General features: G+C 37.0%; 1 protein-coding gene across 1 annotated transcript in view; it reads right to left on the bottom strand.

Annotated features, from left to right (window-relative positions):
* Positions 1–12,852, bottom strand: part of RAD21 (RAD21 cohesin complex component) — a 29,049-nt gene that overhangs the window by 4,707 nt on the left and 11,490 nt on the right. The window contains exons 3-13 of the mRNA XM_037502485.2: positions 12,283–12,412; positions 10,714–10,813; positions 8,569–8,675; positions 7,966–8,172; positions 7,406–7,531; positions 7,040–7,162; positions 5,597–5,820; positions 4,348–4,507; positions 3,755–3,903; positions 2,038–2,187; positions 821–904 (exon numbers count right to left, since the gene is read on the bottom strand). Coding sequence (XP_037358382.1) covers positions 821–904; positions 2,038–2,187; positions 3,755–3,903; positions 4,348–4,507; positions 5,597–5,820; positions 7,040–7,162; positions 7,406–7,531; positions 7,966–8,172; positions 8,569–8,675; positions 10,714–10,813; positions 12,283–12,412 — 1,560 coding nt within the window. The remainder of the gene's footprint in view (positions 1–820; positions 905–2,037; positions 2,188–3,754; positions 3,904–4,347; positions 4,508–5,596; positions 5,821–7,039; positions 7,163–7,405; positions 7,532–7,965; positions 8,173–8,568; positions 8,676–10,713; positions 10,814–12,282; positions 12,413–12,852) is intronic.

Genomic DNA, 12,852 nt, shown 5'->3' with positions numbered 1-12,852 from the left:
TGGAAAGCCATTTGGAGGATCCTCAAATTACTAAAAATGGATCTACCATATGACCCAGCAATTCCACTCGTAGGAATCTACCCAAAGGACACAAAAACATTAACTGAAAAGGAAACCTGCACTCCTATGTTTATTGCAGCACTATTTACAACAGCTAAAATACGGAAACAACCTAAATGGCCCAAAACAGATGACTGGATCAAGAAGATGGGGTATATACATATATACACAATGAAATACTATTTGGCAATGACAAAAGATAAACTTATGCCATTTGCAGCAACATGGATGGAGCTGGAAGGAATTATGCTCAGTGAAATAAGCATAATCACTAACACAAGAAACATAGGGAAACCATTACGAGGGATCAGGGGAAAAAACAAAACTAGCAAACTATAAATCAGAGACTTTCATCGGGGAGGGCGAAGGAGCGGAATCATCAGGGAAAGGAAGAACACAAGAGTCTATGGTGATGGTTCATGGGTGTATTGATGGAGGTAATTTTATGGGGATAACACCTGAGAGGAGAAATCAAACACTGTAAAAAATGAATAATGATGTAAAAATTATAATAAAAATGGAAAAAAGTCTAGCTTTCATAGCAGCTCAAGATAATTCATCTGTATCTGATGTGTAAAAGTTAACCAAAAATTCAGAAGCACAGACACACAAAGTAGTTTCATAATACCTTACCACAGTTCTGCTTTGCAGGGGTGAGTGTTCGGATACTTTCCAGGATTCTGTCTGGCCTAACCATTTTTGGTGACATGTGACTTTGAGGGAGCAATGCCAAGTCCTTGAAGTCTTAAGACTGACTTACCTGAAGACCATGAAGCATTTGCTGAGTTCTCTTGTTCCATCTTCTTTCTTCTTGATCCTGATCACCCCCAGAAGCATCTTCATCCTGGATGAAAATGACCCCCACACAAAAAACAAATGCTGACAAAACTACTTCAATCACACACTCTCAAACTGTACTTGATGTTGCTGAAAAAATAAAATCACTTAGAATCCAGTATGTAATCTGAAAAATTCCTTAAATTACAAAAAATTAGTCTTCTATTCTTGTAAGGATATGATCAATACAACGTAGCTTATGGACTATTGCTAGTTGTTTAGATGTTGGTTGTTGGCCCATTAAAATGAAGGAACTTACGCTGGGTATATAAATCAACTACGACACCTTTTTTTCTCTCAATCACTTACATTATGGCAGACTCCTTACCTCATCATTGACCAGTAACCAAAGAGCCTGCACACTAGCAAAGGTGAGTAATACTGGTATTCACGATTTAAAAAAAAATAAACCCGCTAGGGTACATGAAGATATTTTACTTGAGATGCCCAACTCCCAGACACCTACAGAAGCTGCTTCCCGAGGGGAGATGGTCCTAGGCTATGGCTGGAAGAACACGCCATGTTCCAAAGAATGAGGAGTCTACAGTTATACAACAATTTTTAATATCAATTCATTCCTATGTCTCAGATAATGGCACATCCTAGGCTGGAATAGCCGGAGCTAAAATTTGGTTTAAAACAATGTAGCATTCACTATAAACTACAAATATGAACAAATGCCAATGAAAATGAAAGGTTATAGATTGGATACAAGTCTTATAAACTTAAAGTTTTAATGCTATTTGGGAGATACTTTAAACAAAAGAAGAGACTATAACTTTTACACAATAATTTCGATGACCAGAGAAAAGAACACCTTTTTCTAAAACACCTCAACTTAAAAAAAAAAGTTTGGGTTTTCTGATTTCCAGGTCAGAGAGAGGTATACCAGAAGCTAAAGGTATTAAGAATTAACCATTAACCACAAGATCTACTGCAAGGGCAGTCCCAGGTCCCGTGAGGGAACCAAAGAGCAGAGCATACAATCTGGGGTTCTTACTGCTCCAGAGCACTGAGATTTTGGTTAAATTTTGCTTATATTTAAACAATTTTATCACTATACCACGATACACAAAATCAATTAACTTGGCTCTTCTGGAGTGAAACTTTATTCCTCAGGATTCATTTACATGTCCTTACCTCTTCTTCCTCATCATCTTCTTTTTCCTTCTCTTTCTCTTTCTCTTTTTCTGGTAGAAGCTCCAACTCTGGAATTAACTGACAGATATTTGGAGGCTCTTCTGGGGGCAGCTCCACAGGAGGCATATCCATCTGCTCTGGCTGCTGAGGCTTAAACAACAAAACAATCTAAGATGCACATTTTAAGTGTAGCTTCAAGTACAAAAACACGTATTTGTTGAAATTTTCAAGAAATACTGTGGCCATATTTCCATACTTCTTCACAATTATAGCAATAGTATGTATCTTGTTCTTTAATTATAAAGCTACACCATTAGTTTACAAAAAAAATCCATTGCATTATCCTAGAACAAAATTTTTTTTATATTTTTTTTGTTTACAGGTTTTTAAGTATTTGACTCTTAAAAACTATAAACAGTAAAAAAAAATTAAAAACTTTCTGTAGCAGCATTTTAGGAAAAAATAGAGTAACCCAGTGACTCCATGGTAATGCAAAAAACTTATTTACAAGCCTGATAGTGCCAACTATCACCACATCTAACTGTCTTAAGGCTATTACAATATAGGTTAAAATCATAATTTTGGGTTCTAAATGACAGCCTTGGTACACTTCTGGCATAAATAGGAAAAAAGAGACAATCTTTCTGAGTCCATCGTCTGTGTTTCCTTCTAAGGCTGAATATAAAGGAATGACAAGGGAAAAAGTATCAGGAAAGTGATATGAGAGTAACCCCCCTCACTACCTATCTCTGTTCTTGAACTCTTACAGAAACATGCCTTTCTGTTAACTCCCTACCACCAGAGGGCATAAACTTTCTTAAAACCAAAAGCTAAAGGTTACTAGGCTGAAGGTTAGACGCCTGAACCAGACCTTATTTTCCTTACACTTACCTTAGTTTTCCTGTCTTCATGAGTCTAGTAGTAGTCTGAAAGTAGTTGCCAGATGTTTTTGAAAGAATAAACTGAATAGAGCCCGGCAATTAAGCCCATACATTTATTGTTGTGGAGAAAAGAAAACAAACATTGTGTACTACTGGTGGCAATGTGTGTATATCAGGCAGTCATACAAACCAGTATGGAGACCCCTTAAAAAAGAACTAATGAATGATCCAGCAATTCTATTTCTGGGTATTTACCAGAAGGGAACTAAACCACTACCTTGAAAAGATATCTGCACCATGTTCACTGAATTTTTATAATAGCCAAAGCAGGAAGTTAACCCACCTGTTGGTCAATTAACATTTTGTCCCAACTTGGCTATAATGTATAGGTATCTACTAGTTTATTTTCAAGCACAAAAATTCTTGTATTTAGTAGGAAGTTAGTTACATTTTACTCCTGACACACGTAACACTTTCAGATTACAACAGGGTCCATATACTGCTTTTCTTATTTGATCTAAAATTTTCAGATTCACCCTGGACTAATGTTTAAGAAAACAGAACCAGGTTCAGTTAAAGACTTCATGTTAGCCAAGGATACTCACTTTAGACTATTCTGAAGCAGGACTCTATTTCAAGAAGCGTCACAAAGAAGGAAAATTCCTAAAATATCTTCCCACTTATGGCAGAGTGTGTTCATATCTGGCTGTCACTGTTTACCTCTGGACACATTCCTTGCCATTTTCTGCCTAAACCAAGGATTACTACTTGCTACTATTAGTGATCTAAAACAATCAAATACTCCCAAACATCTTGAGAGAGAGAGATTAGCTTACAGGGATCACAGGCTCTGGGTCAATCTGTCCAGCTTTTCGTTTCACTCCCTGAGGTGGAGGTGGAGGCATGGCCGACTCATCCAAGTTTGTTCTGCTGGTCTCCATCCCAGACTCCTGGAGGCGGCTTGGCTCTTCCAAAATGGGCTCATCTGCAATTAGTCATATGAAGAGGAGACATAGGTGATACAGCTTTCAACAATAATTTAGAACCATTTACTATTAATAGTAAAATTCTAAGATACAGGTACTTTTTCTAAAAAAGGCCAAATAAAATTTTACCTCCACAAGTTATTAAATTTGCAACAATATATTTAATGGCGGGAAAGGGCCTAAAGAGGACAAATCCCATCTCCAGTCCAATGCAGAACAATTCTTTAACAGACTCATCATTCGGGCAGTTCTGAATCTTAAATATTGTGAAAAAAGAAAGTTTCAAAACTAACAAAGCAGTCTGACAATATAATAGTGCATGTACTCTCTGTCCAAAATTCTGAGTATCTCTTTTGTTTCTGATTTTACTTTAGCAATATATAGAAAAGTTTTAAGCCAAATGTTCACTTAAACTTCATCGGGGATATTCCAATAGAACAGACCGATAACATCACGCTGCTGATGCTGCTGTTGCTGGTCCTCTCTGGGAACCTCTGGGTTTTCGAATTCTTTGAGGAATTCATCCAAGTTATCAGCCTCTCCTCCTTTCCTCCTTTTCCTAAGGTCTTCAGGTACTAGTGGTGTAAGACAGCGTGTAAAGAGCTAAAAAAAATTTTTTTAAAGAAAATCTCAGTTATAAAAAAACACACTAACTGAAAACCTACCACAAACATTGCTATTTCCCATAAGTATATTTTAATAAAGTTGTAATCAGGGTACACATATGAATTCTCCATTTTATCATATTTGTTCCTCAGGTCTTCAAAATTGTAACCTCAGGATTTTAGGAAAGTTGAAAATAAAATGAAGTATTTTCATCCACTGTCTCATAACTTGGACACAACAATAAGGTTTTAAATTTATGCAGTTTATCTTCGTATTACTTCAGTTAGATTAAGTGTATGAGTATCAAATACCTTTATGGAGTGTGCCTTTAGTTAAATGGTAATCATATCAATAGATTTCTTTTTAATTATTTGAGTGAAAACACATGTATTTTACACTTAACACTTTTCGTAACTTTGTTTTTTTTTTTTAAACCTTTTCTTTCTTAAACGGTAAACAACTTCACTCAAGTGGCTTTTTCTAGATTTTGAATCACTATCTTGGGAAAAATTCCAGGGTCAGAGAGTTATATATATAATCATACTTCTGATAAACAGCAGTTTTATAACAGTTTTAGTGCTTTGAAATATTTTAGTAAACACCAATGTCTCGAGCATGTTGTTACTTTACATGGAAAAATAGCCTAACACCACCACTTCACTCATCACATGCCTTGGAACCTAAAGTTGTGGAGGGCCTGTTAGTGAAAAAAATTCCCATGAAACCAAAACTCTCTATTGTGGGAAAGAATCACCCATGTTTTAGCCAGAAAGCAACATCTGAAGAGTGCAGATTTGAAGGACAATACATACTAGGGAAACAGAGTTAATAGTTCAAAACGGGAGGTTGAGAACTATTATTAAAAACATCAGTGGCTTTTTTAATATAGGAAAAGAATCACTCTGCATCTTTGTGGTGATACAAAATCTGCAGACAGATGATGTTCAATACACTATGATTTAAAGAAGTAAAAAAAGATGTACCATATAAAGATACTTGACATAAAAGGATCCAATAAAGGTCTACAATTATTTTGTAATGATCGAAATGTATACAAAAATTACAACTTTTACAAGTATATATTACCTTCAGTAGTCTGTTATTCCACAAAGGCTGAGCAGGTAAAGAGAAGAGTTTTTCCACTCCCCCTGTCTCCTTCCACATCATCAATTTCTTGGTAGGTGGTGCCAGATCCAAAGTAGTAACAATATCAGAGTAATCACTAAGTTGAGCTCTAATTGTCTTGCTATCCAACTCTTTGACACTGTCAACAATTAGCTTCCTCTTCCTCTTGGCTTTTGTTTCCTTAACTAGATAAAGAAGATCATGTCATTTTCCCCGAGAGGCCAGCATACTTCTACCACACTTGGCTCACTGTAGCCCTTGCTTTTTTCCAGAGAAATTAAGCCTCATAAGGACATGCCTTTTAACAACACAGCAAAGCCTCTCTCCCATTTTAAATACTAGTATATGCCCCTTACCTAGCTGTTGTTTTCTGCAATACATGTCATAAACATAATACCCTAATTGGTATTTAAGTTCTGCAAGAGTAATGACTGGTTACATTTTTACAAGTCAGGTACATAGCAAGCACCCTTTATAAACCGGAAGTTCACTTTTCAACAATTTTTTGTGATCTGATTATAATTAGGAAACTCTTCTACTTACAGTGTAATTCAAAACATAGCATCAGACTTCAAGTATTTTAGCCCCTGTGCCTATAAACCACCTAAAAATTTAAAGTTTCATATCTGAATTACATCGCCTTTTACTCAGCACTCCCCCAATTAAATGTTTTACTTTGGTTTCTTAGTAAGCACTCTAGAAAGAAATACTAATTTTAGATGTCCGATATTTCCAGTTTTAAAAATATTGCATTTTTCAGTTTTCCTAGATTTTAGCCCAGTAGCACAGAATCTAGAACTCTGCAAAATTACTGGTTAGTCTTGAAATTTACTGTGAGACGTCCTGCATTATTTTCTAATTGTTATGTGACCTACTAGCATTTTGGGATCCCCAAAATACAAAAATACGTATTTACTAAGAAGTCTGTTCTCAGGCCTCCCTGGTGGCACAAGGGATTAAGCACAGCACTGTGGGTCTTCCGCAGCCTCTGCAGCCCGAGTTCAATCCCCACTGGCCAGGGAGACACCCACATGGCGCAGAAGACCTCTCCTGTCTCGCCCATTGCTGCCCTCAGCAGTGTATTTCAGTAGATCTGCCTGTTGTGTTCCCCACTCTGTCTCTGGTGAATCCTCTCACCCCTTCACCTCTGGCCTGTGCCCCAGTTCTTGTATGCACAAATAAATCTTAAAAAATAAGAGTCTGTTCTATACTTCTGTATTTCATAGCAACTTGCAGAGATAGCCCATTAGATGCCTGAATTATGATATATAGATATAAAAGATGTATCTGTGATAAAGGACCATGACAGCAGCTTGCTCACCTAAATCACAGCATGGATCTGTGGATGAGATCCAGAACTAGAGCCTTGTAAGTTCTGTTAAGTCAAAAAGTGTGTTTGCTCACCTGTGATATCAATGGGCTCCAAAGCGAAGGCTTCTTCCTCATTTGGAACAAGTGTTGTTTGATCAGTCATGGTTGGCATCGGCTCAACAGGATCCACAGAGTCCGGGCTGTCAGGCCCACCCACTGTCAAAACAGTGTTGGTGATTTAATATACGCGCAAAGTGTGACACAGAAAACCCTTCTTAGAAACGCAAAGAAACCCAAATTGTACCAGGAAATCTTGAACACTTTTTTTAGTTATAAGGATGTCGCTCCAGAGTTAAAATCTACTTGCCCAAAGAGAATCAGACCAGCCATCACTCACAAGCAGGTTCAAGACCCTAGCCCTGGAGCCAACCCAGCTTGCCCCCAAATGCCCCCGCTCACTGGAGACGTTGTCATCCTCATCCAAGTCGTCGTGCGCTGGCTGCTCCGGCAGCATGACCCCCGCCTCCGATAAAGCGGGCGGGTCATCGAAGATGCCCCCGTCGTTGTTGCTGATGAGCTTGTCATCTGAAACAGGAAATGGAGTTCAGTTATGGTCTGAGAAAGGAGTGATAAAAGAATAGCCCATCACGTGAAAATAAAACACTGTTACATGGTTTAAAGCCGCATCTCTTCCTCTCCGAGGTAACACAGTGTAAAACAACATGAAAATTTTCCTTTCCTATCTTATTTTCTGGTTCATGTCTATTTAGCGCATTTATTTAGCATAGACAGCAAACAAAAATAGAACAAATTTACAGAACTAGTAAAATTTTAAACTCTGAGACAAGCACTTTTAAACAAAATCAGGCAGCATGACAACATGAAGGCTATGATTTCACAGAAAGCTGATCACAATCCACGCCTCTAAGCTAGAGATACTCAAGACACAGATGTAGTCACTGCTTTGAAACACCCCAATAAAGACATCATGTCCAGATATCTACCACGCTGTGACCTACCTAATATACCACCATCATTTCCTTCTCCGAAATTGTCATCCTTATACTGGTCCTCATACTCCAAATGGTTAATTTTCTCATTCAAATTGCTGGTGCTCTGTTCAGGCTCTAACAGGAGGTTAGACGCACTGGTGCTTACTAACATGTCGTCATCCTCAAAAGCGCTGCCTTCTCTCATTATTTCACGATCATCCATTCCAAAGTCACCTGAACAAATTTTGGTCAGTCATTAGTAGAAAAGTTACAGACGACACAACAGAAAGTTAAAAAAGAAAGCTAAATGATTTATTTATAGTTGACAAAGCTGGAACTTTTAATCTGTGGTCTTCAGTGTTGGGACTTTTCACACACATTAACGGATCGTTCAATCTCTGGATGAGCAGTAGTAGGCAAAGAATGAATTCTTAAGATTAGCACATGAATGGAAATGATACTCAATATACTGGTCAGAAGACAAGTTCTTTTTTGATGAAAATACTTTAGATGAAATTTTACGTTTTTCTGTCTTTATTAATGTTAATTATGCCTATTTTTTCTTTTTCAAAATGCCAACAGTGCCACAACATAATCGTAATCTGGTAAATAGTGACTCATTTGTCTTACCAAAATCATTTTCTTGTAAGATACTGATGTTCCCAACTTCTTCTCTCATGGTTATCTCTTCCACTCTACTCTGGTTCAGGCTGAACTGCTGGGCCACGTCGATATCACTTTAAAAGAATTTCAAATACATTTTAATCTCAAGTCTCATTGCAATGTATTTATAAAGAATCCCAGTCTCCCTGGTGGCGCAGCGGTTGAGTGCTGGGTCGCGAACCTGCCCGCAGCCTCTGCAGCGCCAGTTCAATCCCCGGCCGCCAGGCAAGGGTCCCACATGGCATGCAGACCTCTCCTGCTGCCCGCTGCTCCCCCCAGCAGTGTACTTTGTCAGTCTGCCTGCTCTGCTCTCCCCTCTGGCTCTGGTGAATTCTCTCACCCTCCCGCGTTTCTGACTCTACCCAGTGCTTGTATAAATAAATAAATAAAAAAGAATCCCTTCCTCCCAGTGTCTCTATAAGAGATAGACATAGATATAAGCTATCAAGGTTTAAGAACCTTAATATTTAACACAAATTGATATAATCCAAGAATCTGAAAAATGATTTCAAAGTTAATTGGCATGGATTTTCATTAGGATGCTCTAATTTATAGGCTGTCAACACTGAAGTTACCTGGTTTTTCTGAGCCTGTTTATTCCAAAAATAATAAACTCTCATATTGTTTAAAATAAATTTTAAAAAAAGATAATGTTAGACACCAACCTGGAATGTCATTGGCCAAATTCAGAAAGTAAATACTCGAAATCAATCACCAGTTTGAACAAATAAACAGTAAGGAAAAATGTAAGAGGGATGAAGAGCTTTAATATTGACACATTCTTGAGAATTATGAGATGTATCAACCACATGCAACCTATAACTTATGCATAGACCCCAACTCAAACAAGGGCAAGGAGTGTCTTTATTTGTCAACTTGGGACATGTGAATCCTGACTGCATATTATTTTAAGGAATTACTGTTATTTTTAAAAAGATGTTGTGTTGGGCCTCCCCGGTGGCGCAGCGGTTGAGTGCTGGGTTGCAAAAGCTGCCCGCAGCCTCTGCAGCGCCGGTTCGATACCTGGCCGCTGGGCAAAGGTCCCACATGGCGCGCTAGACCTCTCCTGCCGCCCACTGCTCCCCTCAGCAGTGTACTTCCTCACTCTGTTTTACTCTCCGCTCTGGCTCTGGTGAATTCTCCCACCCTCCCCCGCCTCTGACTGTACCCAGTGCGTGCATGCATGCATGCATGCATACATACATACATAAATAAATCTTAAAAAAAAAAAAAAAAAAAAAAAGATGTTGCGTTATTAGGGATGTTTTTAAAATCGTTATCTCTAAAGAGATGTATACTGAAGTATTTACAGATGAAATAAGGTATGTTACTGTATAAATAATCCAGAGAGGTGGAACGGTGAAGGGTTGAATTAGGGGAAATACAGATGAAATAAAACTGGCAATATATTGATAAAGAAACCAGATGATCACAGATGATCAGTACATGGGGCTCTCATAATATTAATCTACTTTTTAGGTAAGTATTTCCATAAAAATTTAAGAAGTATAAGCAGTGCGGGGGTGGGGTAGGGTGGGATGCTAATTGGGAGTCACAGATAATTTAAAAAACTGGAGAAATCTGCCGGAAAATAAATGGAGCTTGGTATAGAGCATTTCTCGGTTATCAATTGTCAGCTAGATCTGAAGGACCAAAGATGAGCAAAAACATACCACCACATTCTGCTCTAATGGTCATTTCAATACAGCTTTCTCTTTTTAAATTTAACAATATCTCTTTCCTGCTCTTAACAGAAATTTTTATCTCATACATTTATTTTTAAAAAATGAACATAAGTTGTGGCTAAGCATAGCTTGGTCAAAAAGATAACCAAAGTAACTTTAATATTTAACTCCAAATAAAAATTATAAAGCAGTGATTTACAAACTTTGGTCTATGCACATGGGAATTCTGCTATTTTAGCTGTTGACATCTTCTATATGACTTTCTCGGAGAAAAAACTTTTAGGTTATACATTTCATATTTATACACTATCCTAAATGAAAATATAAGCATTTTAATTACATGTGAACTCAATGTCAAAACTATTTGTGAGGCCATACTACTGGTATGTTATGTCAACAAGTTAAAAAAAGAGAGAGAGAGACATACTCTAAGTCAGGCAGTGGCTGATCAAAGTCATGAAATTCTTCTGGTAAAGTAATAGCATTGTAAGCAGCTTCTCGATTTTCCTCCGGCAAGTCAACAACACCTGGGAAAAAAAAAGGTTTATGTTTGAAAGTCGTGTACAGCCACTCCACACATTATTTAGGGCTCAAAACAAAGTGTAGGTAGTATAATTTACCAAGTTTATGTTCTAGAAAAGTTGATAATAAAAGTACACTGAAACAAACATTTTTTATTTTTCTATAATCATAAGCCATACCACTTGTTTTATTTCAAAAAAAAAGTCAAAGCACTAATTATGCGCTAAACTGATTAAGGGTTTAAACGGATGTAAGTCTTCTAAATAAGCATGAAACTTATGAAGGAAGCAAAAGAATGGCTCCAAATGTAAAGAGTTGCTGTTTTAAGGAAGGCAAAATTACATGACTTTAATTTTCTCTGTATTTTTTCAAGCTGTCTATAATATGCATTGCTTTAAAAGACAAAATTAAAAGCATATAATCTAAACAAAAATGTACTTAGTAGTCACATGTTAGAAATCACTGAGGTATCTTAGCCTATTCCAAAACTGTCCAGCTCAAAAAAAAAAAAAAAAAAAAAAAAAAAACTCACAACACTGCTCTTACATTAAAATAAATTGAAGTATTAGAACATAACTTTATAGTAGAAACTATAAGGCATCTCTTCTATCATAACAAAATTTATTTATTTTAACAAAATTTTATTCATTATGAAAGTTATAGAAATGGGGCCTCCCCAGTGGCGCAGCAGTTTGAGCGCAGCACTGTGAAGCTGTCCGAAGCCTCTGCAGTGTGGTTCGATTCCTGGCCAGCCAGGCAGATACCCATATGGCGCGGCAGACCTCTCCTGTCTCGCCTGCTGCTTCCCTCAGCAGTGTATTTCGGTCTGCCTATCTGTTCTGCTCCCCGCTCTGTCTCTGGTGAATCCTCTCACCCTTCCGCGCCTCTGACCTATACCCCAGTTCTTGTATACAAATAAATAAATCTTAAAAAAAAAAAAAAAGTTACAGAAATGAATTCCAATAAATATCCTAGTAACTATGCAGATGGAAGTTTGGTTGCTAGAGCCCATTTTTAGAATCATTACCTAAAACAAAACAAAAAACCACAAAGAACATTTAATGAAAAGTCTCAAATTAAAAGTAAGTTTAAGACTATACTAAAATTATTTAGGAAAAAAAACCCTAAGATTTTCGTACCTGAGCCATATTAAAAAATATACCAAAAAACACAACACCTTACAGCTAGTTTAAGATTTCAACCTCTAATGATTCAGTTCTATTAAATTGTACTGGAAGACAGGGTTAAAAAAAAAAAACAAAACGGAGCTCCAAAGAAAAGGGATGATTTTCATAACACGATAGGAGTAAAATGGTTTCCTCCCTTCAACAATCACCTCCCCAGCCCTATTTTCAAAGGATTCCTTGTATTACAATTAAGGCAAAATATGTTGATCTAGAATATCCATCTAGCAGTTTCCCACAAAAAAATAAGAAACTTCAAAGTTAAAAAAGAGAAAAAAAGTCAATAATACCTGGCCGAAAAGCCATCTTTATCTTAATGAACGCTTCATTACAGTCTGCAAGGAGATATTTGGCTTTTCTGTGATAGATTCGAACCACTCCCAGTAAGAGATGTCCTGATGTTCTGAGTGCCATCTTCACCTGTGAAAAAAACATTAATATCAATCTAATGTATTGAGCTAATTTCTAGTTTTAGAGATAATCATAATCCTGTATTTTGTGCAGTTTGTATATTTTTTTCATTTGAAGGTGCCTTGTAATATCTTGTATTTTCCCCAACTTTTACTTGTAAGTTCTCTGAGTATCCCCAAGGGTTGGACTAGTAGTATTCATGATTGACATAAACGTGAAGATAGCTATAAACAGTTATCAAGACATTTCACAGACTATTGTTATTAGCACATCAACAGTCAGTGCTTCTTGTTCAAACTCTTATTTGTTTGGAAGTAAATGTTCCCAGCCTTGAAGTCTGGTTGTTTCATTTCCCTCTACTGATGCCTATCTTGGATGGGCATGTAATTTCATTCAACCAATGACAAATAATTGAATGATATAAGTTTCTTGAATGACAACACTGAACT

This window comes from Talpa occidentalis, unplaced genomic scaffold (assembly GCF_014898055.3).
Source record: "Talpa occidentalis isolate TD23 unplaced genomic scaffold, MPIMG_talOcc4v2.1, whole genome shotgun sequence".
In the NCBI taxonomy this organism is placed as follows: Eukaryota; Metazoa; Chordata; class Mammalia; order Eulipotyphla; family Talpidae; genus Talpa; species Talpa occidentalis.
This window is presented reverse-complemented; position numbering and strand designations above follow the sequence as displayed.